The 25,854-nt window shown below is 39.8% G+C and overlaps 1 protein-coding gene across 16 annotated transcripts in view; it reads left to right on the forward strand.

Moving 5' to 3' along the window:
• SYNE1 (spectrin repeat containing nuclear envelope protein 1) overlaps positions 1 to 25,854 on the forward strand; it is a 603,546-nt gene that overhangs the window by 458,486 nt on the left and 119,206 nt on the right. For all 16 annotated transcript variants that reach the window (XM_075596504.1, XM_075596505.1, XM_075596506.1 and 13 more), the window contains 7 exons: positions 1,967 to 2,098; positions 3,859 to 3,965; positions 4,577 to 4,733; positions 10,888 to 11,019; positions 12,552 to 12,707; positions 14,876 to 15,085; positions 16,436 to 16,537. In XM_075596504.1, coding sequence (XP_075452619.1) covers positions 1,967 to 2,098; positions 3,859 to 3,965; positions 4,577 to 4,733; positions 10,888 to 11,019; positions 12,552 to 12,707; positions 14,876 to 15,085; positions 16,436 to 16,537 — 996 coding nt within the window. The remainder of the gene's footprint in view (positions 1 to 1,966; positions 2,099 to 3,858; positions 3,966 to 4,576; positions 4,734 to 10,887; positions 11,020 to 12,551; positions 12,708 to 14,875; positions 15,086 to 16,435; positions 16,538 to 25,854) is intronic.

A 25,854-nucleotide genomic window follows, 5' to 3' on the forward strand; every position in this document is an offset into this window, starting at 1 on the left:
CCAGGTGGTTCCAGTAGATCTCAGGAAAAGAGAACAGTCAATAGTGCAGTAAAAACGCAAACAGTGTAATTTCACATACACTTTTTCTATATATACCTAGCAATATTGCACTGTGTAATTTTTACTTTTTAACATATAATACCAAAGCATCAAACACAAAAATAGTTCTGCTTTAAGCAATTTATAATATATAATAAATAAACACTTTAAAACAATAGTTATAACTGTATTTGGCATCTGAAGAAATGCGCAGTAGTAGTTTTATTTTATTAAATTGCCTGGAGTACGCTTTATAAGTAGCCATGTGTAGCAATGCAGCTTTCTTGAACCACGCTAATCAAACCTAGAAGGAGGTTAGTAGGTGATTATGCTTCAATAGGTGTTAAGTGTTGAACTACTTTTCTTCTCCTTCATTCACGTCACCAAGACTAAAACAGAAACGCTGACATGAGGATGATCAGTGAGTCTTGTTAAAGGGATTATCAGGTTTACACTGCAACAATCAACATACTTAAAACAAGATGTGGTTCTCTCTATGTAGTCTTCATAGTGACAATTCTGTCAATTATTAAATTTCTTATTAAGATGGGATTTAAGTATGTTTGTGCCTACAGTGTATTGAAGACAAGATCTTGGGTTTAGATGGAAATAATATCTACTTACAGCCTCTTATCATTCTCAATGTGTTTAATTGATTATGGAGAACCTTTTCCATAACTACATGGGTATCCAAGTCTTCTGTAGGATACCTACTTCTTAAGTATGAAATACACAATCATCTCAAATGCCATAACCTATAACCATAAAGGGTCATATTTACTGCGTGTTGTTAAGCAGTAAAGCACAGTATAGCCCATTCGCTTATTTGTGCAATGAATCAGAGATTGATTGCTTGGTACAAAGCAGAACAGCCAGCACGGAAAGAAACTTCTAGTTATGAAACCATAGGGGACAGTGGAATTTTATTCCACATTTAAATAGCTGAAAATCACCTAGTAAACAGAGATTACAAATGTTAAGAGAGAAAAAAAATTGTAGAAGAAAGAACAAGTCTGTTTGCCACCCAAAAAGAAAAAGTAATTTATACAGAAAGCTACACTATTTGTTGGCAAATTGCCCTATCTCAGAGTCTGGATCGCAGTAACCCTAAGACTGACATAACTTGAGGTTAACGTTATCACAACGTTATCCTAACAAAACGCAATGTTAAGCCTGTTCCAGTGAGATGTATTCCGGCATTGTTTTTGCATAGAATTAGCTTTGAGGATACCATGTTAACCAGGGAACATACCACCCGTTCCTGTTTTAGGTAATGTCACGTAAAGAGCCGTGATTTAACAGAGCTTTGTAGATCTAAGGGGGTTATGTCTCCCAACTGAAAAAGTGCATAAAATAGTACAGATTTATCAAAAGAGAAAATCCCATGGATAGCAATGGCTGTTTCTTTTTGATAAAGCTGGTGCTTGTTTTTTGCCCCAGTTTTAGAAGCCGTTGATACATAGCCCCCTAATACTCATCTCTGAGTATAACATGTATTTAATGTATTAAATTGCTGAGGTTTGGGAGTAATAAAAACAAAACTTGGTGAACTTTTCAGGAGGATTTGTAGTTATGTTGGAATAGTGAACATATTCTTCTTCTAGATCTCTTTTCAGCCAAACTGGCTATCGGTGCAAACAGTGTGTCCGTTTGCAGACATTACTATCACTTTTAAAAGACAAGTTGGGTAATCTAAAATATGTCAAATTATTGAGCGTATATTCTTTTTAAAGTACCATATTTTCAGAAATATGATACCACACCAACAACACCAATTAGTTTGGTGGGAATCAAATGAATTTAGTAGGCAAGGATTCACAGTTGAAATAGGAGAACTTTTAGAAGTGATAGTATATGCAAGGTGGTGGCTTTAGATGAGCACCGATGGTGGCACGGTTTCTTCCTAATTTTTTTTTACTTTATGCAGGGAACATTTAATGAAAAACAGGACACGGAGTCAGAGCTGTCATCTTCACAAAGCCCAAGTGTCCAAGAATGGCTTGCACAAACACGGACAACGCGCTCACTGCAGAAACAGAACAGTCTACAGAGACAAAAAGTGAGTGCCTGTGGAATTTGTTTTATTACGCATATGTTTATTTGAGTACTAAATAGGGCATGAATCACAATGAATTTGCTCTTCCATCATTAGTGGAGTAAAACTGCAGTGTCTAGATATAAAACCTATTGTGACCTCCTGGGGGGACTATACATCCCGGTTTAGCCGGGACAGTCCCGGGTTTTCATTAAACATCCCGGTGTCCCGACAATTCTCTCAAAATCGGTCAAATGTCCAGGTTTTTAGCTTTTCCCTGTTTAGACTCACTTAAAACTCTTAAAACCGTAAAAATAAACACTGCATGTATATTTAGATTAGATCATTTAAATAAACGATTTATTAATATAAACCAAACCGTCATTTTGCTACACACGAGAGTTTGTTTATTAGGAAAGTGAAATAAATCAATAATAGGCCATAAGTGAGGATGCTATTAGACAAAAACCATTATAATATTAATTTTTAAGTGATGTTATTTGTTTTATAAATAATTTTTTAATGTGTCACGGTTTCTAATTTGGAAAAACTTGTCACCCTAACCCTAGCTCAGTATACATTTTTTTGAATCATGACAGCAAGGAAAAATAGTACATTAGAGGTAAAATATAATAATAACATATAAGTGTAACCCCTCTACTTTTAGCTTTCAGACTTATGACTAGAGCTGAGGCTGGGGCCTGAGTGCCTGTTAATGACTTACTGGGCCACATATGGCCTACGGTCAGACATCAGGAATAACACAGACACAGTATGGGTGATACTTATACCTTATTGAACTCTGTTACCTTGTGATCCTCTGGTTGGGATCACTACACACAGTACTGTATACAGGTTACTACACAATCCCCAATAACGCTGCACAGGTGTGAATCGATGTCAGTGGTGTAGTAGCCACCCAATCCTGGGTATGTTGGCTTGTAATGGTGCCAGCATACGTTGCAAGCTTGTGTTGTACTGAACCTGTTGCAGGCCTGAAAAGGGTTCTACGGTACCACTGTCCTTTTATAACTGTTGAGGGTCCCCTCCTGCTGCGCCTGATCTCTCGTCCACATCTAAAACTGTAGTCCTCTGTTCCGGTTGCCACGTGCACATGTGCACTCTCTGCAGACCTCGACCGAACCTGATGGCACTCAGGTCCATGCAGATCTGATTCAATATGGCCACCCCTCCACCCCCTTTTTAAAGTCTCCTCTCCCTCTTAATACCACCTCTTCCACAGTCATTATCATTGGCTGCTCTCATGTCCATCACAGTCACAAATCTAGAGCACATTGGAGAGGAACCTGCCAGGGGGCAGTGTGAGTGTGTGTGAGTCATCACACAGCGGGTTACATTAGCAAAAAACAAAAACGTGAGGAAACAAATTGAGGTACAGCAATCTTAAGACATTTGCAGTAAACACTCAGATTGCTATATCTTTGATCCAAATTATTTGGTTGCTGTTTAAGACACATATTTAACATGATATATGGCATTGTATTTAGTGATGCAGTACATAAACTTTCATATATATTTTTAAGTTGAAGAAATTACTTTTCCAGATCAAAGTTTATATACTAACATGAACCAAACAGATTTCGTACCAAAACATTAAGAAATACCTTTTGTAATACTAGCACATCCTGGGGGACATTCACTAAGCGACGTCAGTTAACGCAAGATTGGGAGGGAGTAGGGTGGAGAGGGGAGATCGTTTTTTATCAACCTACTCATGTGTGTGTGTGTATATATATATGTTTCACAATTATTTATTTTACTAGGAACTGGAACAAGAACTTGCTGAGCAAAAGAAGTTGCTGCAATCAGTTGCAAGCCGTGGGGGGGAAATTATAAACCAACAGACTGCTACTGATCGGCTAAACCTCAGGTCTGGCTAACCACTTCACTGCTGTAATATATTACATTGCATGTAATTGTATACAACACAGAATTCCATAAAAGATATTTCAAAAATGAGAGCACACTTTGGTAATATAAAGTGATAAATCCAGCACACTGGTAAAATAATTATTTAGAGAAAGTTCAATTTCAAAATATTAGACATCATGAATAATGAGTGAATACAAGAAATGCCATCATGTGTCAGAAATCAGTAAAACATTTATATGCATGTGTGGATATATATTAATAGATTGCAATTGACCTGTAATTATTGACCCTGATAAAAGGACTAGTTTGTTTTTATTTTGAAATTTTCAATACCACTTTTTTAAATCAGTTTAGTTTGTTTGTTGTTCCTTATATGGTAAGCTGAACAAGAGCTGGCAACGCTTCCTCTCTGCTACCTCTGTAATTCTAAAATGTATTTTAATATTTAAAAAAACAACAACAAAACCACAGCTGTAAAATGTTTGTTTCAAGTATTATTACACTTGTTTGAAGAAGACAATTACATTGTGGTGTTGTTTTCAAACTGTTGCTTTACTGCAAAGTTGTGAGGTTGCACTTTCAATCTACAATCCTTACCTTTTCACACAGCGAGAGATCCGATGCCTTGTCACAAGAGCTGGGCTTGGAAGGTTTAAAATCCACATCAGAAGATCAGATGAGGATGAAATGGGAAACCCTACATCAAGAGATTAGCACCAAGGAGAAATTAATCCAGGATGCTTTTGAACAGGAACAAGAACAACCAGTAATTATTTGTGGCCATTAACGGTTTTCTGTTTTTATATGATTTTGGGGGTAATAGTATAAACTCCAAACTGACCATTCTTGACATTTTGGGCTAAAAATCCCAATAAGTGTATAGATGCTTTAACATATATAAAATAAGGGCCTTGGTCTGCTAACATCTGTTCCATAGGTTTAGGTCTACAGTAAATGTTGGCTGGTGAGATGTGAAATAAAGAAGATCTTTATAATATGTTTGAGACAGTAACACCACCTTTAAATTTGCTGTCTTACTTGGGACTGAAGGCAACTAATGAGTGGTAGGTTTATAGGGTTACAATGTAGGCATGGTGAAAGTATTCCACGTAATTTCCAAACTTGAAAACTATTCCTTGCCCATCTGAGAAAGTGGGTCATCAAACATCTAGATGTCATTTTATCAAACTCTCAAAGTTTGCGTTTTTATCCTTTGTTAAATTTGATCTTGCTACGTCCACCTTAAAGGTAACTTGCAGGGACAACTCAATGACACATGGGTTATCTGAATAGACTTTTTTATTCAGCCACAAAAACATGGAACGCAAAAAGAGCTTAATACAGCATACAGTAGGTGTAAAGCAACAAAAAAGGCCCAGCTTAGAACTGTCTAGCTAAATAGTCTACAACAGGTCTTTGCCCTTTTCCCAGAAAGAGCGGTTGAAATCCAACAAAAGCACAAAGAACAAGGATAAGTATCCCACTGTAACAGACCTTGAAGCAGGCTTGTCTCCCTCCAGCAATTCAGAATGTGCTTCTTTGGTTCAGACAGGAACCAGGAGCAAGTGGGAGCTCTGGCTTCTTAAAGCCCCTTAACGAGGCAGCGGTGACCTGGTTAATTAACCCAGTCTTTTCTCAAACTGGGATTAACCAGGTCACTGCTGGACTCCAGACCTATACATTGATCTCCTAGGCATAGTGTTAGGATAGTGAATTCACTCTGTTATATTCCTCCCCTGTTTGTTTGTGGCTAGGGCCATGCATGGCTGAAGCCCGACCACCCACCCCTTCTTGAGAGAGGTAATCAGCTTTTGCGTTTATCTTCCCAGGCCTGTGCTGAATCTCAAACTAGAAGGACTGGAGGGCCATATACTACCTGGTCAGTCTAGCATTGGAGTCCTTCATCGAATGTAACCACTTTAGTGGAGCATGGTAAAATGGACTCCCACTAGTTAATGCCTCAATTGCCCACTTTACTGCGAGGCACTCCTTTTCATAGTTTTTTCCCTCAGGAACAACTTCCTACTCAGGAAAAGGATCAGGTGGTCTACCCCCTCAAACTGTTGTGATAGAACTACCCCCAGTCCTATCTCTGATGCATTGGTCTGTACAAGAAAATGCCTATTAAAATCTGGGCTTCTAAGGATGCGACCCTCTGATAGACACCTTTTTAACTCCTCAAAGGCTCTCCAGCACTCTAGACCATATGTTAGGGGTGCCATAATCTCACAGTAATTAGGGATGAATCGCCAATAGTACCCTGCTAAGGCCAACAGAGAGCGCACCTACATCTTTGTTCGTGTGGTTGGAATTTCTTGCAGGACATCTACCTTACTGATCAGTGGCCTTACTTTTCCACCTCCAGCCGCATAACCTAAGTATTTTGTTACGGCCTTACGTAACACACATTTCATAGGGTTGGCTGTGAGCCCTGCCTCTCTTAGAAACTTGAGGATGGCTTTTAGTCTGTTTAGATGTGCCCACCAGTGTTTACTGTAGATGACAATATCATCCAGGTAGGATGCGGCATAAGCCCTATGAGGTCTCAGCACCTTATCCATGAGTCTCTGGAAAGTAGCTTGGCTCCATGAAGGCACATCATGAATGAATGGGTATAAACCCATCTGAGTGGCGATGGTGGTTTTGCACTTGGACTCTTCCTCTAAAGGTATTTGCCAGTATCCTTTTCTGAGGTCAAGCTTGGATATATACTCTGCTATATTCGTCCATCTTTGGCATCGGGTATGTATCAAACCTGGATACCACATTTACCTTTTAGAGTCGACACCAATCCTTACCTTCCCATCTGGTAAAGGGACCATGACTATTGAACTATACCATTCACTGCATGATTCCTCAATCACATCCAGATTTAACATTTCTTGTACTGTACCTCCTTCTCTACAAGATCTGTATGGCTTTCAGGCAACCTGTAAGAACAAGAGCATATTTTTACACCAGGTTCTGTCTCTATCACATGCGAAACTAAATTTGTCTGCCCTGGGAAATCAGAAAAAAACATCCCTGAATTGGTTAAATACTTCTAACAAGTGCCCATTCTGTTCAGAGGTTAACTGGATTCCCATAGGGATTTGATTGTTACCACAGGTGTTCTCCTGTGGAGTTCCATTTTCTGTTCCACCAGGTGGATGAACAGAGAACTCTGCACCATCCAGGGTTTCAATAAGTTTACATGGCAAATGTGTTTACCCTTCCTGGACCCTGGTTGAGAGATCTCATAATCCACGTGACCTGTGCGGCGGAGTACTTCAAATGGACCCTGCCATTTTGCTAGGAGTTTGCTCTAACATCTAGGTATTAGTAACATCACCTGGTCCCCTGGTTTAAACACCCTCATATGGTTTTTATGTCTCTCCTGACTGTCTTGGGTTGATCTAGGATTCTCCCTTGCAAAATGGCCGACCATGTATTGGTGCTTCTTAAGGTCCAACACATATTGAAGGGTATACTTGGAAGGGTACCGATTTTCCTCCCAGGACTCCTTTAGGAGGTCTAGGATACCACAGAATTGGTGGCCATATAGGAGCTGAAATGGAGAAAAATCCATGGAGGCCTGGGGGACCTCCTGCTCTGCAAACAGCAGAAATGGGAGAAGTTCATCCCAATCTCTCTTTTTAGAGACTTTACAAACTTCCTTAACATCATTTTTAAAGTTTGGTTAAACCTTTCCACCAATTCGTCAATCTATTGAGGGTAGACCGGTCTCTGAACTGATGATCTCTAATAACTTTAAGACATCCTTCATCAGTTTAGCCCTAAATTTCATCCCTTGGTCTGTCAACATAACCTGGGACAGTCCGACCCGCGAGTACAGCTCCAACAATTTGTTGGCTACCTGATTAGCAGTTGCAGTCCTCAGGGGGAACACTTCAGAGTACCTTGTTGCATAGTCAACTATCGCTAGAATAAACTTATCCCTTCGAAGAGGGTTCTAGAGGTCCTACCAAGTCTACCCCAATCCTCTCAAAGGGGACTGAGACCAAGGGTAGGGAAACCAAGGGAGCGGTTTTTGTCCCTTCTGGCTGGTTAGCTGGTATTCAGGACATGCCACACCTAATGGGGCAATATCATTATGCATCCCTGGTCAATAAAATCAGAGCCAAATATAGTCCATGTTTTTCTCTCTACCGAGGTGACCATCCCAAGGGATAGTATGGGCAAGGGTGAAGTCAGCTTTAACAAACACCTTAGGGGATGTCACCAGACAAATCTTGGTCCCTGTTTTTGTGTATGCTTGTTCACCGCATACAGAATATCATTCAACAATTCAAAATGAGGGAACACCATTACAGCTTGTTCATTCAGTAGATTGTCATTGATTTTTACCACCTTCTCATATCTCTGTCGAAAATCAGGAAGAAACAGTTCCGGTAAATCTCCAGGCTCTGTCTGTCCCCCCATCTGGCTATTCCCAGCCATCACCTGTGATTTAGGCATATTAGTATTGTTACCTTGAGTCTACTGAGGAATATATGAGCAGAAAAGGGAAAGATTTTCCTGGGCTTCTCCTGTATCAGCGAAGGAGGCTCCTCCTGTGAGGAAGCCATTAAACTGGAGAAATAGGGCCAGTTCCGGCCCAACAAGACTGGGGCAGGGAACCAAGGAGCAACTCCTACTTCTAGACTGGCCTCACGACCCTTTACCTGTAGCAGAATGTTGGCAGTCGGGTAGCATTTTATATTGCCATGTGTACATTCTATGCTCCATGAAGAGAAAAGCACTTCAGAGGGTAAAAGTTCAAGGAAGACAAGGGTTTTCCCAGAACCCTAATTCATAAGGGTTTGGACAGATTTTCCCCCAATCAGGACTGGAAGTAGCCAGGGCTTGCAGGTGTCTCTGGGGAAGGCTGAGGCAAAGGTCCTGCTGTAGGAACAAACCGTCTATCGGCACTCAATATGATGGTGGCCTTGTTCTCTGTAGGTAGAACATGAAGAGGTCTCTCTCGCAGGGGGTTTACATGGATATTGCTCAGCTGAACGGGATACTGGAGACCAGGAGAAGGGTGGGTCCTGTTTGCCACATCCTCTGAAGTTCCCCTCTTTTGGCAATGAGCTAACATCAGGCAGAAGACGAGAGTCTCAGCGGGAACTTGTGTCCAGACCTCTGTTGCTGGAACGATTGATCCCTTTGTGCAGCTTGGCAGTCACGAGTGGACGGGTTGTAGTTTACACGCTGGTGCGACCTCCCTTTTTGGATGTCAGCTGGAGCTGGGGGAGTCTGATCTGTTGGTCCCAGGGCCCTCTCCTGGTCTTCGGCCCCAAGGAAGTTTTCCACAAGATGAACAGCCACAGGTTTTGGCAGCATGGCAATTTACCCAGGAGCGTGCAGGAGGGGTTATCACCTGTAGGAATTGCTCTAAAATGACTTGTTCAAGAATCGCTGCCTTTGTATGGTGCTCGGGGTGTATCCACCGGCTACACAAGTCCAGTAAGTGCTGAGCTACTGTATGACCCGGGTTCCGGAACTGCTGCCAGTAGGCCTATGGAGTCAGGCCTAAGCGATCCAGTATGGCAGATTTTATCTTCTTATTTTCCATAGCCCGATCTGCAGGTAGGCCCTGATATGAGGCCTGGGCTTCACCAATGAGGAGCAGGGTCCCTCCCTTTCAAAGGTTAAGAGGTAAGCCTCTGGGTCCTCACCCGGACTTGTTTTTCTCAGGTGAACTGGGGGGTTGTTCAAAAGTTCTTCTCTGGCAGACAAAGTGGACCAAACCAGTAGTTTTGCCAGCCTTTCATCCTGGGCTGTGTCTTGCTTCAATAGTAATTTGTTGTGCTTGGCCTGCCTTTCATTCTGCACTGCCTGCTGCTGGGTTAGGAGCTGGGCTTGCTGCTGCAGTAGTAGTCCATTTTGCCTGGCCTATTTGCACAGAAACTCTTTTAAAAAATGTTCCTTTTTTTTCTCTCTGTGGGGCCCTTCGGACGCAGGGGCCGCTCAGACTCCCACAGCTCAGAATCCGAATCTCACACCATATGTTGCAGGGACAATGAAACAACACAGGTTATCTGAATGGGCTTGTTTATTCAGCCACAAAAACGTGGAACACAAAAAGAGCTTCATTCAGCATTGGTGTAAAGCAGGCCTGCACAACTCCAGTCCTCGAGTCCTCAGTATGACTGAGCCACTAATTAAGCCAGCTGTGCTTAAGTAGGGATATCCTGAAAACCTGGCCTGTTTGCGGCCCTCAAGGACTGGAGTTGTGCAGGCCTGGTGTAAGGTAACTAAAACCCCAGCTTAGAACTGTCCAGCTAAATAGTCCATAACTGGGCGTTGCCCTTTTCCCAGAATGGCGATTCAAGCCAAGAAAAGTACAAAGAACAAGGGTACGTGTCCCACTGTAACAGACCTCGCTGCACGCTTGTCTCCCTCCAGTGTTTCAGAATGTGCTTCTCTGGTTCAGATCGGAGCCAGGAACAAGTGGGAGCTCTGGGTTCTTAAAGCCCCGTATTGAGGCAGCTGGGACCTGGTTATTTAACCCAGCCTTTTCTCAAACTGGGATTAACCAGGTCACTGCTTTACTCCAGACCTATACATAGCTCTCATAGGCATAGTGTTGGGATTGTGAATTCACACTGTCACAGTAACGTAATCAGATTTGTATTTCCCCTTGTGAAAGATCAACTGTAAAAAGAGAAGAATGCTTAGCATTCTGTTAGACAAGCAAATGTATTATATAAAATAAAGTTACTAAACAAATATCATGGGGAAGTCTTATCGAAGTCTCAAAGTCAAGGAAAAGGAATCCTATTAAAAGCAGTGGGATTGTTTTCCTATGATAAATTTGTTACAGAAAGTCATTTCCAAAAGTCTGCATTTCGTAAAAGACTAGTGTTGAAGTAGTATATTGTACCCAAATACAATGCATATTAAATGTATAACCCACTCTGTTCTCCTCTAAATAGATATACAGCAAGACAAATATAATAATATCTGGGGTGCCATTTTACAAAGGAGATAAACAAGTCCAAGATAAATCATCTGTAACAAACATACTGGATGGCTTGAACCAGGCCCTTGAAGATGTATCATCTCAGGTAATACTAATACTATTTTCTAACAAGATTTTCCTCAGCAAGTTGGACACTTTGCTGTGTATTCAAGTTCTATAGCTACAATAATGGTGTTAATGAGTATTATAGGCTAAAGCTGTAAAATTCCGAGCATTATTGAAATCCCTGCTCTCTGATTGATTACAATTCCGGGCATTATCCAATCTGTAATGGGCTGGAATTTTTGGCACCCTGCCAAGTTTTTCAGCCAATAAGTTTTCAGTTCTCATTCACAAAGAGTGAGATCAGCTCCCAGACAGGGGATGTGATTGGACTGGAGGCAGCAGCAAGGCACTGACTCCTCCCCCACCATGCATGCAGAGAGCTCCGCACAGGAGAGTGAGGGGAATGTTTTGTGTGTCTGTTGTGTCTTTTGTGGGTGTAAAGGGGGCCAGTAGAGTGTTTTATTGGTGTGTATGTGTCTTCTGTTGGTGTGTGTTTTGTTGGTGTAGAAGGGGCAACAGAGTCTGTTTTGTTGGTGTGTGTTTTGTAGGTATAGAGGGGGGGCTGCAGTGTGTGTTTTGTGGGTGGAGGAGGGGTGCAGTGTGTTTTGTTGGTGTGTCTGCAGTGTGTGGGTTTACAGGTGGGCTGCAGTTTGTGTAGGTAGGGGGCTGCTGGTGTGCTTTGTGGATGTAGAGGTGGCAGAGTATGTTTTGTTGGTGTGTGTGTGTCTCTGCAGTGTGTGTGTTTTGTGGGTGCAGAGGGAGGCTGCAGTGTGTGTTTTGTGGGTGGAGGAAGGGTTCAGAGTGTCTTCTGTGTGGATCTACAGTGTGTGAGTTTACAGGGGGCAGCAATGAGTGTAGAGGGGGCTGCTGGTGTATGTTTTGTGGGTGTAGAGGGGGGCTGCAGTATGTGTGTGTGGGGTGGGTGTAGAGTTTGGAGGAAGTCTGCAGTGTGTGTGTGTGTGTGTGTGTGTGTGTGTGCAGTTTTGTGGGATTATAGGGGGCTGCTGTGTTTGTTTCTGTGTTTGTGGGTGTAGAGGGGTGGCTGCTGTGTGTGTTGTGTGTGTTTTGTGAGTCTAGAGGGTGGAGGAGGGCTGCAGTGTATTTTGTGGGTGTAGAGGAGGGGGCTGCAGAGTGTGTAGGGGGACGGTAGAGTGTGTTTGTGTATATAGAGGGGGGTTGCAGAGTGTGTTTGTGTGTATTGAGTGGGGGAGCTGCAGTGTGTGTGTATATATAGAGGGGGCTGTGTGTATGTACAATTTCCTTTTAATAAACTTGCAGTAAAAGCATAAGAATGTAGACAATGCTGATAAAAATCAATATGACTACAAAAGTGAATCTTTTTTATGAAAAATTAAAAACAAAAAGTCTACATTTAGCCTATAATAGTAATATTCCCCTCAGAACAGGGCATTACTGGCCAATAATGCCCTGGCTGGGCTAAAGTCCCTCAGCTTCGCCTCGGGCCTTCAACTCTTCCAGTCAGGGCATTATTGGCCAGTAATGCCCTGTTCTTCGGGGATTATTACTTAAATGAAGCATGAAATGAAGCTCTCTTTAAATGCATTTCTTCAGAATGGAAGTGAGGAAAAGAAGAGCCTTCCATTAGAGCGAAAACTTTATGACGCGGTCTCAGCTACCTCTACTTGGCTGGATGATGTGGAAGAATGTCTCTTTGTAGCAACTACCCTCCAACCACAGGAGACCGAAACATGCCTCTACCACCAAGAGGTAACTAATCCACCTGTTCTTTTTAATCTCTGGGTGCAGAATTAGAATTTAGAGGCAGCAACCATAATGGTCTCATTGTTTTATTAGGGTCGCAGAACAGGGCATATAACTAGTGGGTAACTAAAAGAGACAGAAAATAAGCGGTGGGAGACGTATGCAGAGAACCGGAATAAATCTTTGAGAGGGTAGAATTTGAAGGAGAAGTGTGATCAACCATGTCGAAAGCAACAGGGTGATAAAGTAGGATAAGATGGAAAAAAATACATTGTGATTTTAGTAAATGCAATCTCAGTAGAGTGAGCTATACAGAAGCCATATTTGGCATGGGAATTAGGACGGTTGATCACGTGGGAGAAGATGAGCTGTTCTAGCAATTTGGAGGCAGAAGGGAGACAGGACAGTAGTTAGTAAGGCACTTTAGGGGGTGTTGTTTTTAAGAATGTGTGACAACTGCATACTTAAAGGATGATTGCAAAGTACCAGAAGATAGGGAGGAGTTAAATACATAAGTGAGAGTGCAATAGGTTAGAGTAGAATAGGAGCAAAAAGTATGATCATGTGTAAGGGAATACGATCGTGAGGGCAAGTGGTAGAGGGACAGTAGGAGAGAAGCTGAGTACGGTAACTTCCAACTCTGTTGTAGGAGAAAATGAGTCAAGAGTGGAAGAAGGGTGTTTTAGTAGAAACAGTGTAAAGGAAGAAGAAACAGAATGAATGTCATTGTGGAATCCATCCATCTTGCGTTTAATGTGGTCAGCAAAGACTTGAGGAGAAGTGAAGAAAGGAAGGGAGAAAGTCGGTTGGAGGAGGGAGTCAAACACAGACAAAGGAGGGTGTGGATTGTATCTGTGAAAGTTGATTAGTAAGGAGAAGTAGGGCTCTTTAGACAAGACATAGTTGAAACAGGAGAGGAGAAATGTACAGTATAGTGTAGAAAATCAACAAGACTTCATCCAGAGGTGTTCAGAGGAGAAACAGCATGTGCAAAGGAAGCATGTTTGTGAACTTAGCCAAAGCTGTGGTTCAGGAATATAGGAGGGGGTATTGAATGCAAATTAATAAAACACAATAAATTAAATGTGAAAACGAGTGAATAAATTTGAGACATGGTGCAGCACCCAAATAGACACAGTCCCTGTATCTATTTGCATGTGCTAAGTAAGCATGTTTGTGCAGTTAGCCAAAGCTTTGGGTAATAGGGGGGGGTGAAGGGATATATAGATCTAGTGAAAAGGATAAGATAGAGTTGTAAGATTTGACATGATAAGGAAGAATAGAGAGAAGAGAGGTTATTCAGGGTAGATGCCAGAGAGAGGTTTGTAGAGTGAAGGTTCAAGAGTAGCAAGGAGAACAGGTAGGAGTAGCGTGACAAGAATGAGTGTCTTTATATATATATATATATATATACATTTACACACATATATATTATACTTATACAGATGTCGCAGACATTACTGCTCCCGCTGGCTCGTTGCAGCAGGACACACAATGCGCCAGCAGGAGCAGACACCATTGCACTGGTAGGTGCAATAACGCCTGTTACATCTGTATATATAAATAGTAAAGGAGTCACTGCACATGATAACAGTAATAATCCAAAATATTAAAGCAGGTGCTACTGCTAAAGTACTAAACTGTACTATGTAGAAGGTTTAAAAAAGCAGGCACACCAAATAGTACAATAAATGTGTCTTTACTAGCTTAATGTTTCGGCTTCCCAGTGGAGCCTTGAAAAAACGTTGAGCTAGTAAAGACACATTTAATGTACCATTTGGTGTGCCTGCTGTTTTGACCCTTCTGTACATATACATACAGTATATAGGGTAGGCGTATTCACTGGTGTTTTGGTTCCTAAATTATTTACATTTTGGGGGATTTACGTTCACAAGTTTTCTATTTGCGAACCTAAAAGCTCAAACAGTTTATAAAAAAGAAAATCTAATGTGAGGATGGGCTTCTCTTGTGTTTTGGTTCATATTTTGCTCATATTCAAAAATGCATCACAGAGTTTGACTCGGACATCCAAACAAACGCCAAATTGATAAACTTCAGATTTCAAATCCGCTAACCTGGCCGTTCTTAATATATAAATATATATTTATAGGGCTGTACTATAATCCATAATATATTGTGTCAATGTTTGTCATTTTTACTTTTGTAAACACCAGACTCTGGCGAAAGACATAAAAGAGATGACTGAAGAAATGGATAGAAACAAGAATCTATTCTTCCAAACATTTTCTGAGAGTGGTGATAACCAAGAAGTCATAGAGGATACTTTGTATTGTCTACTGGGGAGACTGAACTCTTTGGAGTCAGTAGTCAATCATCGGTGTCATCAGATGAAGGAGAGACTGCAGGAACTTTTGAGCTACCAGGTACAGCACGCTGCCCGCCATGCTCACCATGAACCTCACAACTGACTAGGGGTATCAGAGCTTGCATTCGATGGCACTTAATGTGGGATCGAGCTCTGACACCCTTTATCGGACTTAGTGAATTTCCCCCAATAGGGGTTATGTATCAAAGTCTCCTAGTTGCAAAACTGGGTTAAATCTGGAGCAAGAGAAACTGCAGCAAAAAATGCCATTACTTCCTGGGGGATCTTTTGCTTTGACAAATCTGGTGCAGTTTGTTTGCTTCAGTGTTGTCTCACATTTCCAACCATGAGACTTTCACACATAACCCCAATATATCTTGGGGAATATTGATTACTTAATTACATGTGCTTGTGTTCCTTAGATATGTACAATACTTCAGTGGCACAACTGTATTGTGTGATGTTATATGTTATACTCTGTGAAGGCCAATTGTACATAATTTGTCGTGTTTTACTTCTTATACTCTAAGGCAGTGATTTCCAACTTCAGTCCACAAGGATCTCTAACAGGCCAGGTTGTAAGGATATCCTTGCATTAGCACAGGTAGATCAAACATTTTGTGTGAGCTACCTGTGCACAAGCAGGGGTATCCTTTAAACCTGGCCTGGTAACGGTCCTTGAGGACTGGAGTAATAACTGGGTGGGTTTTTAGAATGCATGCAGATGAAAGGTGCATTTTAATTATCGTACACCTTCTCCCCTGAAGACATGTGTCTATAATGATGAAATGAAAGGTTTTTAGAATATAAATATAAGCAAGTCATTCAAAAGGCAAAGGCTGGAGTAAACATAGTATTGCAATAAAGTTGTAGCGCTACTTCCTGAGGTATTACAAAAAACATCATACTTTACAGCACCTACAAATAACAATACATGTAAAAGAAGTCTTAGAATTTAAAGTGGTTGTCAAATAAATGTATGGATAATCTCAGCCCTTCGTTACAAAATAATGTAGTATAACGTACTAAAAATTCTGTACGATTAGTAATGTTTACAGTATTTATAAAAGTGTTTTATAATTTGCAATCATTTTAAGGAGCTTTTGAATTCTAAGAGGGGGATTAACGAAGCCCCAACAACTGCTATCAGAGCTCGATTTGCGTTAACTAGACAATGGCAGTGTGTGGTGAATTCCCCCCGGGAATCTTATGCATTAAGATAGCATTTATATTTATGGCAGATTTCCCACGGCCACATTGCACACCAGTAGTACCACAGTTTAAGGAATATGCTCCTACATTTGAAGTGATAGTTATTAATGTCGGGGGTTCACAGCATCTCAATTGAATCTCAATTCTCAAGTGCCATTTTAATTCAAAAAGTGTACATTTATTGTTTATTTTATAGAATGACATGAAGAAGCTGTTTACATCATTGGCTCATAACAAATACATGATACTGCACAAATTGGCTGAAGCAGCTGAGCGACCTGCAAAAGAGCAAATACAGGTAACTTATGCTTTTGTGTTTATTGTATCATATGTTACATTGTTGAACACATTTCTCTATCACATTTTTTTTTAAATTAATGGCTCTGGGTTACATCAGGGCTATGTATAAAGCTCTCAAAAGGGACATTTAGCTGCAGGACTCCAAAAACATGTTGGTTTTGTCGGAGCCGAATGTAATTAACTTGTCCTAGTTTTAATGCAGACTTTGGATGATTGTCAAATGAGTTTTCCCCAAGTCAGATTTGGCAGAGAATTTTGACATATTTAAAATGGAAAATACGGTAATTACACACCGAGGCACAGCGATTGATACATCTCATTATAACATGTACATCTGTTAGAGACTTCTCTAGCTAGTACCTCAAATACAATGGGGAAAATAGGTCAACAATAACGGATACATTGACACTTATGGACATCAAGGCACGATTGGTGCAATTCTAGGGCAAAGCAATTCCACCAGATTTATATCTGGTTCCGTTTAGTCTCCCAGGGGCAGAATTAAGGCAAAAGTGGAGCAAACAAATGAACAGATAGACAAGAAGCAAAGAGTGACACAATGTGTGCTCATTTGCATGTAATTACCCAGAATCCCTGGCTGCCGTGTATGCGTAGAGATAATTGGGAAAGGCAGGGTTGCTGATCTGTCTGAGACATGCGGATGTGCTCACAAGTGGTATGTTTATTTGCTGTACACCAGATTTACCAAAGAAAATGAACCCCATTGTAAATGATAAGATTTTTTTTATACTGCTAAATCTGGTGCTTTTTTTTGTTGTTTTGTTTTTCTGCTCTACCTTTACCTGATTTTGCAGCCTGAGACTTTGATATAAAGGCCTAAGTTTATAAAGACAAAGGTGGGGCAATTTAGGGCAAACGTTTTCATCAGATTTACCAAAGAAAGAGAATCATTTTTCTCTCGGTGGGATTTTTCTCGATTAAATCTCATGCCAATGCTCTCCGCCCCTTCCCCCCCACCCCCATCTGCTCCAATGTTGATATTTGACTCCCAGTAGCATTATTGATAGTAGTAAAAGGAAATGTGTCTGTAGAAAACTGCAATCTAATTTCTTTCTGATAAATCTGGTACTATGTTTTTGCTCTAGTTTTGCAGCCTGGAGACTTTGATAGATAACCCTTTTTCTTTATATTATTCAAACCATTCAAATATATCTGCCGCATGCACATATTTCAAATCAAGATTTCTTTCATCCAATTGCGTCACCAGCATTGAAGCTCTTTGAAATCTATTTCCTTTCTCTTTCCCATTGTCTTGTTTCTCATATTAAAGGAATTGTTTCAACACGACTTGTTCTTGCGTTATGCACACTGAATTTATACGTAGTATCAGTGGCAGAACTACCATATGTGCAGCCGATTCGGCTGCACTAGGGCCCACCACCTTCAGGGGCCCATCCTATATGCGCTGCAACACTGTTCCGTTACTTATTTCAGCATTTCTAAAGACCCCCCCCCCCCTCCCTGCACACCTGTTCCCTGGGCCCTACCTGTGGTGTGTTGCCTTACCATGTGGTGGCAGAAACCCACCCAGGTGGTCCTAACACTGTAGTTAGACTCCACCAGATGTCGGACACACCTTCCGCAATCACCGCATGTGTGAACTCACTCTAACACCACTACTGCACTTGCTCCACAGTGAGGACCCTGGGAGGAGAGAGGGACTTTTTTTTTTTTTTTTTAACTTGCACAGGGGCCATCGGTGCCTAGTTCCGCCCCTGCGTAGTATACATATCAAGCATATCTAAACTGATATAATTAAACATGATTTCCATGTGTCAAAACACTAGAAACAATATCGGCATGTTAGAAACGCTTTTTTCATACATAAATACAAATAAAAATAACATACTTCACTCAGACAGTGGAAATACATTTGATTCTTCGTGTGATGCACTTGTTGAGTATATTAATTTATTGTGATATACCAGCAACATACTTCAATGTTGTTACCCTTCTCTGACCTAACTATTTGTATCTTTCTCCTGAAATCCTTATTCTTTTGTATTTCATATTTCTAGGGATTCTATCCTTTTCTTGAAACTACAGGAACCCTATACCAGATGGGTCACATTCCAAGATATCGCTAGTAAAATACAAGACAGCTTTTAGGATGATGTGAAACTGTTCTGCTACATCACGTAACCATATACAGTATCATATACAGTATAGTCAAGCTAAGGCTGTCTGTATTTAATCCCTTCAGTAATATGTGATGCAGCCCCTTCAGTGCACTGAAGGGGTTAAAAACAGCATTGGCTCAGGTGCACTTTGGCAATTTTACTCCACTATTTCCAGAAAATTGCTTTTATCCAAATATACTATAGGTGATGAACCTACCAAATGTCTGATTAAAACATACCAGTGTTAGAAATGACACAATGGAAACCTGTACTGTTGTTTGTTTGTGAAAGAGATTGATTTGTTAGAAGTATTGCAACTTACAAGAGTTTATTATCATACATATGACAAAGTGGTGACAAAAACATTATTTCCAACTAGATCTGTATTCTACCTATACTATCCAAAGTTATGTAAAACTGGGTTTATTCCCAACTAAGCAACTATTCTAAGAAGTCAGATTTTCTTAGTAAATTCCAGTCTAACTTTTTACCATATCACTCTAGAGTAACGACCCACAACAAATTCAAATGCCTATTATTCATGATAGGGACATAGTGTATGGTAGAACACCCCAAATTCACTTCGGCAAACTTGACATTCTATACAAATCAATATACAATTTTTCTCATTATGTAACTACAATACCCACCATTGTGATATGTTAACTGTACTAAGTTGGCTATCCCTTGAGTCCAGAGGCAAGGTAAATTTTTCCTGTCTCCCCTTGAAATACTTTCTGGTCAAGTTAACCAATTATCTGAGCAGGCTTCTCTCTCCTACTGTACACAGCACTTATCACTTTAGGTCCACCTCTAAAAGCCTACTAATGGTCTCAATGTTCAATAAAGAATCCGGTTGTTTTTCCTTCTCTTACCGTGCATCCCACTGGAACAATTTACCTGGGTCTTTCAAAACCACCTCCTGTTTAGAACCTTTCAAGACTTTGTGGATGATTCTATAATGTGCTGAAGTGGCCGATCGGGCAATTTTCAGCCAAATTGTCCATTGAAGTCACTGTGGAATTTTGACAAAAATAGCTAAATCGGCCGACACGACACATATAAAATTAGCCCCTTAGTCTGTTTCATACTTTAAACATGATTGTGAGTGAAATATATAATGCTGTCATCATAACACACTGTACCCTGAACATACTTGAAAGTGAGAGGTAACTATCAATGTAATTGTTTCTGGTAAAATATTGTCTAAATAAATAAATAAATATGCATGCAAATTTCAAGGGAAATCAGGCACTTTATTTTCACCATAAAATAATATTCCCCTGATTACACATTTTTTAATTGTAAATTGTTGCCTCCAGGCAGGAAGCTTATTTGACAGATTTGCTAAACAATTATTATTGGAGGGAAATGAATGAAGGATTGAAGGGATGTGAACAACACTTTTCCATGATCTTTAGCAGTGATATTGATATTAGAGACGGGCGATCTAGTCCAAAATCCGTTTCCCGGAATTCCGCGCATTGTTCAGACCAAATCTGTTCACCCCATCACAATCCGTCTGAGGATTGGGTACTAAAAAAGACTAGCGGATTCATTCAAATCCTTCATTAAATACAATCCGGACGGATTTTTGGAATCCGAATTCAGATTTCATATTGAATCTGAAGTCCGTTGCCAGATTGTTAAAAATTTGCACTCGGGTGAGAGAGAGCAACACTTTCAATTTAGTAGTGTATCCAGTTGTATATATATCCCATGAAACATCCCTCCAAATAAACTAGGGAGACAGGCCTGTGCTGAAAACGGAGAGCACCTCAATATCCGACTAGCATCCTCTCCACCTTTAAGACCTATCTTGAAACCCACCTTCTTAACGAAGCACACGGGTTGCTCCGTGGCTGTTACTGTACGCTTCATATACCAACACTGCCCCCTTGCAGACACACTTACCAGAACAGCTTCCTACTGTCTCTGTATGTCCGTCCTACTTACCACTTAAATTGTAAGCTATTTGGGGCAGGGACTCCTTTTCCTATTGTTACATGTATGTCTGAAGTGCTTTTTCCCATTATGTGTTATTTGTATTATTTGTTATTTTATCACGTGTATTACTGCTGTGAAGTGCTATGTACATTAATGGCGCTATATAAATAAATATATACATACATACCTGAGGCACCCGGCTCTGAGATATGCTAATGGCTATGCAAAGTATTTTTAAATGAGTCCCATCCCACTCTTCCTAAAAGGATTTCCGTACCAACTATATAGAGTTAATAAGCCGAAGGCACTAACATACTGGACTGGTATACGACCCAACAGGGCTAGAACCCACAGCCATTGTTCTTCTAGGCAGCAGCTCTAGCAGTGTGAGCTAAACCAGCAGATAGGTAGTATTATTGTCACATCATACTTTTGAGCTGCTCACTGCTCACACGTAGCTAATATAGTTATTAACATATCTCACAGGTGAACAAGTGTTATTGAGGTTGATAAGTCTAAGGCACTTTATAAGGAATGGAGTATAATGTCAACCCCAACAGGATCAGAAGTTTCACCTACTCAACCTCTGTTATTCAGAACAACAGCTCTAGCAGTGTGAGCTAAACCAGCTGATTTCTCTGGCTAGCACCAACTGTCACAGAATACTTCGTTTTGAGCTCTTCTTCTCATTGAGTGCTCATACCTGTACAAAGCACTCTACTCTCTGGTCAGAAGTCATCTGCCATAAAACAGCTTTTGGCTTGGGAAGACAGTTTACAGTCCATTTATTTTAATAGGCTGTAATGTATTCCAGCACCAAATGTGCCTTATAGCAGAACCCTGCCTAGTAAATATAGCCCACTGTATTTATCCTTTATAAAATGAGTATAAAATTAAGGCAAGTCACCAGTTCCCATTGATATATTACTTTCTCGCTGCATCTGCTTTATTTGCTGTGCTTTACCTTGTCTTTACATGTGTCTGTCAGAAAACCTGTGTTTTATTTAATCTCACATTGCCTCAGTAACTCATAGCCCTCAGTACATATTATTACTTTGTGATTGAAGTCCTTTCAATGTTTCAATCAACAAAATAGATATCGCTTGTAAGTATGCCAGTAGTAGACAGTGGGGCTTATTCAATGAGCGCCATTAGCGCTGTGTACCATGCAATCTGCACGGAAAGCCCCATTCAAGTCAATGAGGCTTTCCGTGCATATCGCATGGTACAGTGCTAACTGAGCTTAAGGCTGCGATTATGCAGCTGAACTGCAGGGCGCGCAAGCGCATCAGTGATGTCACAATAACGACGTCACAGAGTGACATGTGCTACTGCGCACGCTTCTGCAGGCTGAATTCTGTTTTCTGATTGGACAGTCACAACCCGAAAACAAATTTGAAAAACGCTCCAACTGTCTCCCACTTTGCAGTAGCAAGCGGGGAGATAGTCGCTACAGGCAGCACCACAGTTGTTTTTCTGTATAATCGAAGCCCAGTGAATCAGCCCCAGTGTGCACTTCTAGCTGGTTGCACTGCTAGAGCAGCGGCCTTTTAAAGCAGTGGTTGGGGGTTTTGTCTTGTTGGGTCTGAGACAATTTTAGTCATTAGGTTGGTGCATTAGGCTTATAAACTCTATATAGTTGATATAGAAATCCTTTTAGGAAGTGTGGATGTGAATAATTGAAATACAATTTGCACAGCTATTAGCTTATGAGGTGTGTTCCTTTTTCAGCACAGACAAGTCTCTTTCCAAAAAAATTCTGAACGGGCGTATCGGCTTTTTTTTTTAAGACTGATCTGCGAACCAAAGGAATGGGCTGATCAGAGGCGGATCAAAATCTGCAAAAAAATATTGCACATCTCTAGTTGATATGGTATACAGATACCTATTTTACAGTGTGCTAGTTTCCCACTCAGGTAAAAGCATTGTGCATTATATAGATAAATATTATCTATCTATGAATTTACTAAAATTCCCTGTGTATATACATAGGAGAGAATAAATATGGCAAATGTATCTTACTGTACATTCACAAATATTCTGTACTTTCTCCTATTGACTTTCATATTACATGGGAAGATAGCATTAGTTTAAAAGATTTACTTGTGTTTTGTTTTAAGATTTTTGTGTTTTGGTTTACCATTCTGTAATGCAACTGAATCCTGTTTAATTGGTTAGAAAAATTGTGTTGCTTTTTCAATAAATTCAATAATTTTCAATATGTCTTTTTGGTACAATTAGTAGTTTGTTTGGCAAGGGGTAAATAAAAATGAAGGTCCAGAGTGGATGGAAAGGGGGTTGTCGCCTTACATATTACTTGCACCACTTCTTCCCATTTCTTTTCCAAATGAAAATAATTCTGTCTATTTAGTCATTATTATATTAAGAACAGCAAGGAACCTATGAGACTGGGAGTAGATTAATAGCAATGTTACGGAGGGGCACCTTGCTGTTTCAGAGAAGTGACTAACTGGTGTATAACTACAATTCTACTTCAAATCCGTCTCTTAAATAATAATTGGTGTGTTGATAACTGCAGCCATTTGGAAAGAATACTTAGGTTAATCGCAACTATAATTTATAACACATTCCCAAAACAGAGAATAGATTCTGCTCTTGGAACGTATATGTAATATTAACTCGATTAGAATGAGCACTGGTATACATAAAGTAACATAGGATGATAGTGGCAGTAAGAGGAAGGATTGAGCTCAACAAGTATTTAACTAATAAAGTAACCCAAAGCATGATTTTCAGAAGGAAGAACAATCATTTAACCAAATATTCAACCACATCATATACCAATAATATCAAATGCTGAAGACCAATTTAATTAAAGGCTTTACATTTTTTAATATACCAACGTGAGTTTTTGGGGTTTTTTTGTTTTGTTTTCAAAGGTCTTTTCCTTGGGTGTACTCTAGCTCTACACTAATACCGAAGAAAGGCTTGAGGCCTAAAAACTCATGCACAAGAAGATCTACAAATAATCCTTAGATTTATACATTAGACATTGTAACAAATCCACACTTCTATAGAACTAAGCAACCACTGTTGTTGAAGACCAGTGAAAGAACATAAGTAAAACTAATTGCCTTTTCATATACATAATAAGTTGTTGCATTAACAGGTTTATTAGGAATCGTCATGTCATTAAATACTCATTTGAAAAGCACTGGATAAACAAAGCTTTCCTGGACATATGAAAGCAAATAGATATCCACATTTATAAAGTTTATAATATAGCGTTGATTTCTTCTTCACACATTATGCGCTATTGTACTGTATAAATGACAACGATTCTGATCAGTATTTCTGCAAAGAAATACAAATACAGTAGAGGCAACTCTTATTCTAACAAAAACCAGTGGCAATTCCCCAAAAGACCCAGGAAACACCCAGGTACATTCTGAATACATGCCTTAAACTTTCCTTAAACTAGCCCCAGCATTTCTGCATTGATTAATGGCCTATCAGATTAACAGCGGGGGTCCCTGGCAGTCTCATTCAAACTGAATTGGACTGCCAGGGATCCCTGCTGTGTTAATCCTATGGGTCATAAGTCAATGCAGAAATGCCTTAAACGTGCCTCAAACTAGCCCAGAACATACCCAGCACATACCCAGCACATACCCAGAATGTAACCCGGCTAGTTTACAGCAAATGTTAGAATAAACGTTGCCTCTACTGTATAAACAATGTCTCACTAAAATGTACACAAATCATTAAAGTAACATAAAAACAGATGTTTTTTTTCTATGTTTCCCAATTTTTTCAATTTTAATTTGACAATGAAGACTTTCTGTATTTAGTAGAGTCCTCTCAGATCAGCTCATAGCCTTGATGCAATTAAACGATAACCAGTCCGCTGTCTTTCTATGATGGTGTTGGAGATCTACACTGGGACTGCCTAATAGGAACTCAATGCAACTACAGCTTTAGTACAAATAAGGTGTGAATCGATAATTATGCTGAGAGGCAACATAAGCAACTAAACCACCACTTAAGTGCCATAATTGCAGATCTCAGGCACTGTGGCATTAATTAATTGATAATATGATGTACTAGATGCTTTGCTTAGGAGAATGGAAGCCATGTAGTCAGTGCTGGTTCTAATCTAGGAAAACTATTGTAAGAAAGTATTTATGCTGTTATACAACCAAAGTAGCTCCAACATGTACACTACAGTATGTATCTAATATTTATTATCTAAAGAATAAGAGGTGTTTCCTAGTAGTAAAAGGACTGCCTTTGAACTGGGTCAACGCTCTTCAAATCTCACTGTCAGCACTGTTTGTGAGCATGGTCAAAACCCTTTCACCTTATATCTTATTAGATTGCAAGCTTTTTGAGGCAGGGACTAATTGTGTCTGTCAAATTCTGTGTAAAGCACTATGAACATTTTAAATTCTAGGTATTTTTTTTTATTTTTTTTTTAAATCTCCTATATTTTTTCATTAACTTTTTGTATTTACAATTCAATAGTTAAATTGAATGCAAATAAGGCACCTAAATTAGGAGGAGGGAATACAACATATCTCACACAACTATATGTCATGTCTGTGGCCCCACAATTTCCTAGCACTGCCACTGCATGGAACTTGCACTATCTGGACCCTTGTGGCAGGTTGTATTAAAAATGCTTCATCTTGTTTTGTTCTTCTTGAAAAGTCAACTCATCTTTTCAAATATTTAGTCTTTTAAAACCTTTTTATACCAAAACACTGAATGCCACTCAGTCCAGTGTGAACCGGTGTCTCAGAAAAGTCCCCAAAATGCATGCACTCAATATCACTCGATATACAATAAATGGTAGTATATAGTAAAAAGAGAATCAATATGACAATAATAATTGCTAGAATTGTCACCCCAACAACAAGACGGAGAGTATTATGTAATAATTCAAATAATTTTTAATATGTCAAACGTTTAAAATACAAGGGGTATAAAATGTCCGAAGTAAGACAACAATATCAAGCATGGAAACTACTGAATGGCTCATCTTTACACGGCATCAGTTTACTTTGTTTATATGAAGGTCAACAGTGAGTTTTCTTTCTTAGCAGAGCATTTTTAAATAAATTGTGTTCTATTTGTAAATGTTTATTGTATAAATATTAAATAAATTTCCCTATTTGTTAGCCTATCAAATTACCACTGCTAAGCCACATTGACATAAATACAAAATATGACTTTATTTACATTGTTGACAATCTTTCATACATAC

Source organism: Ascaphus truei, chromosome 4 (genome assembly GCF_040206685.1).
Source record: "Ascaphus truei isolate aAscTru1 chromosome 4, aAscTru1.hap1, whole genome shotgun sequence".
Classification (NCBI taxonomy): Eukaryota; Metazoa; Chordata; class Amphibia; order Anura; family Ascaphidae; genus Ascaphus; species Ascaphus truei.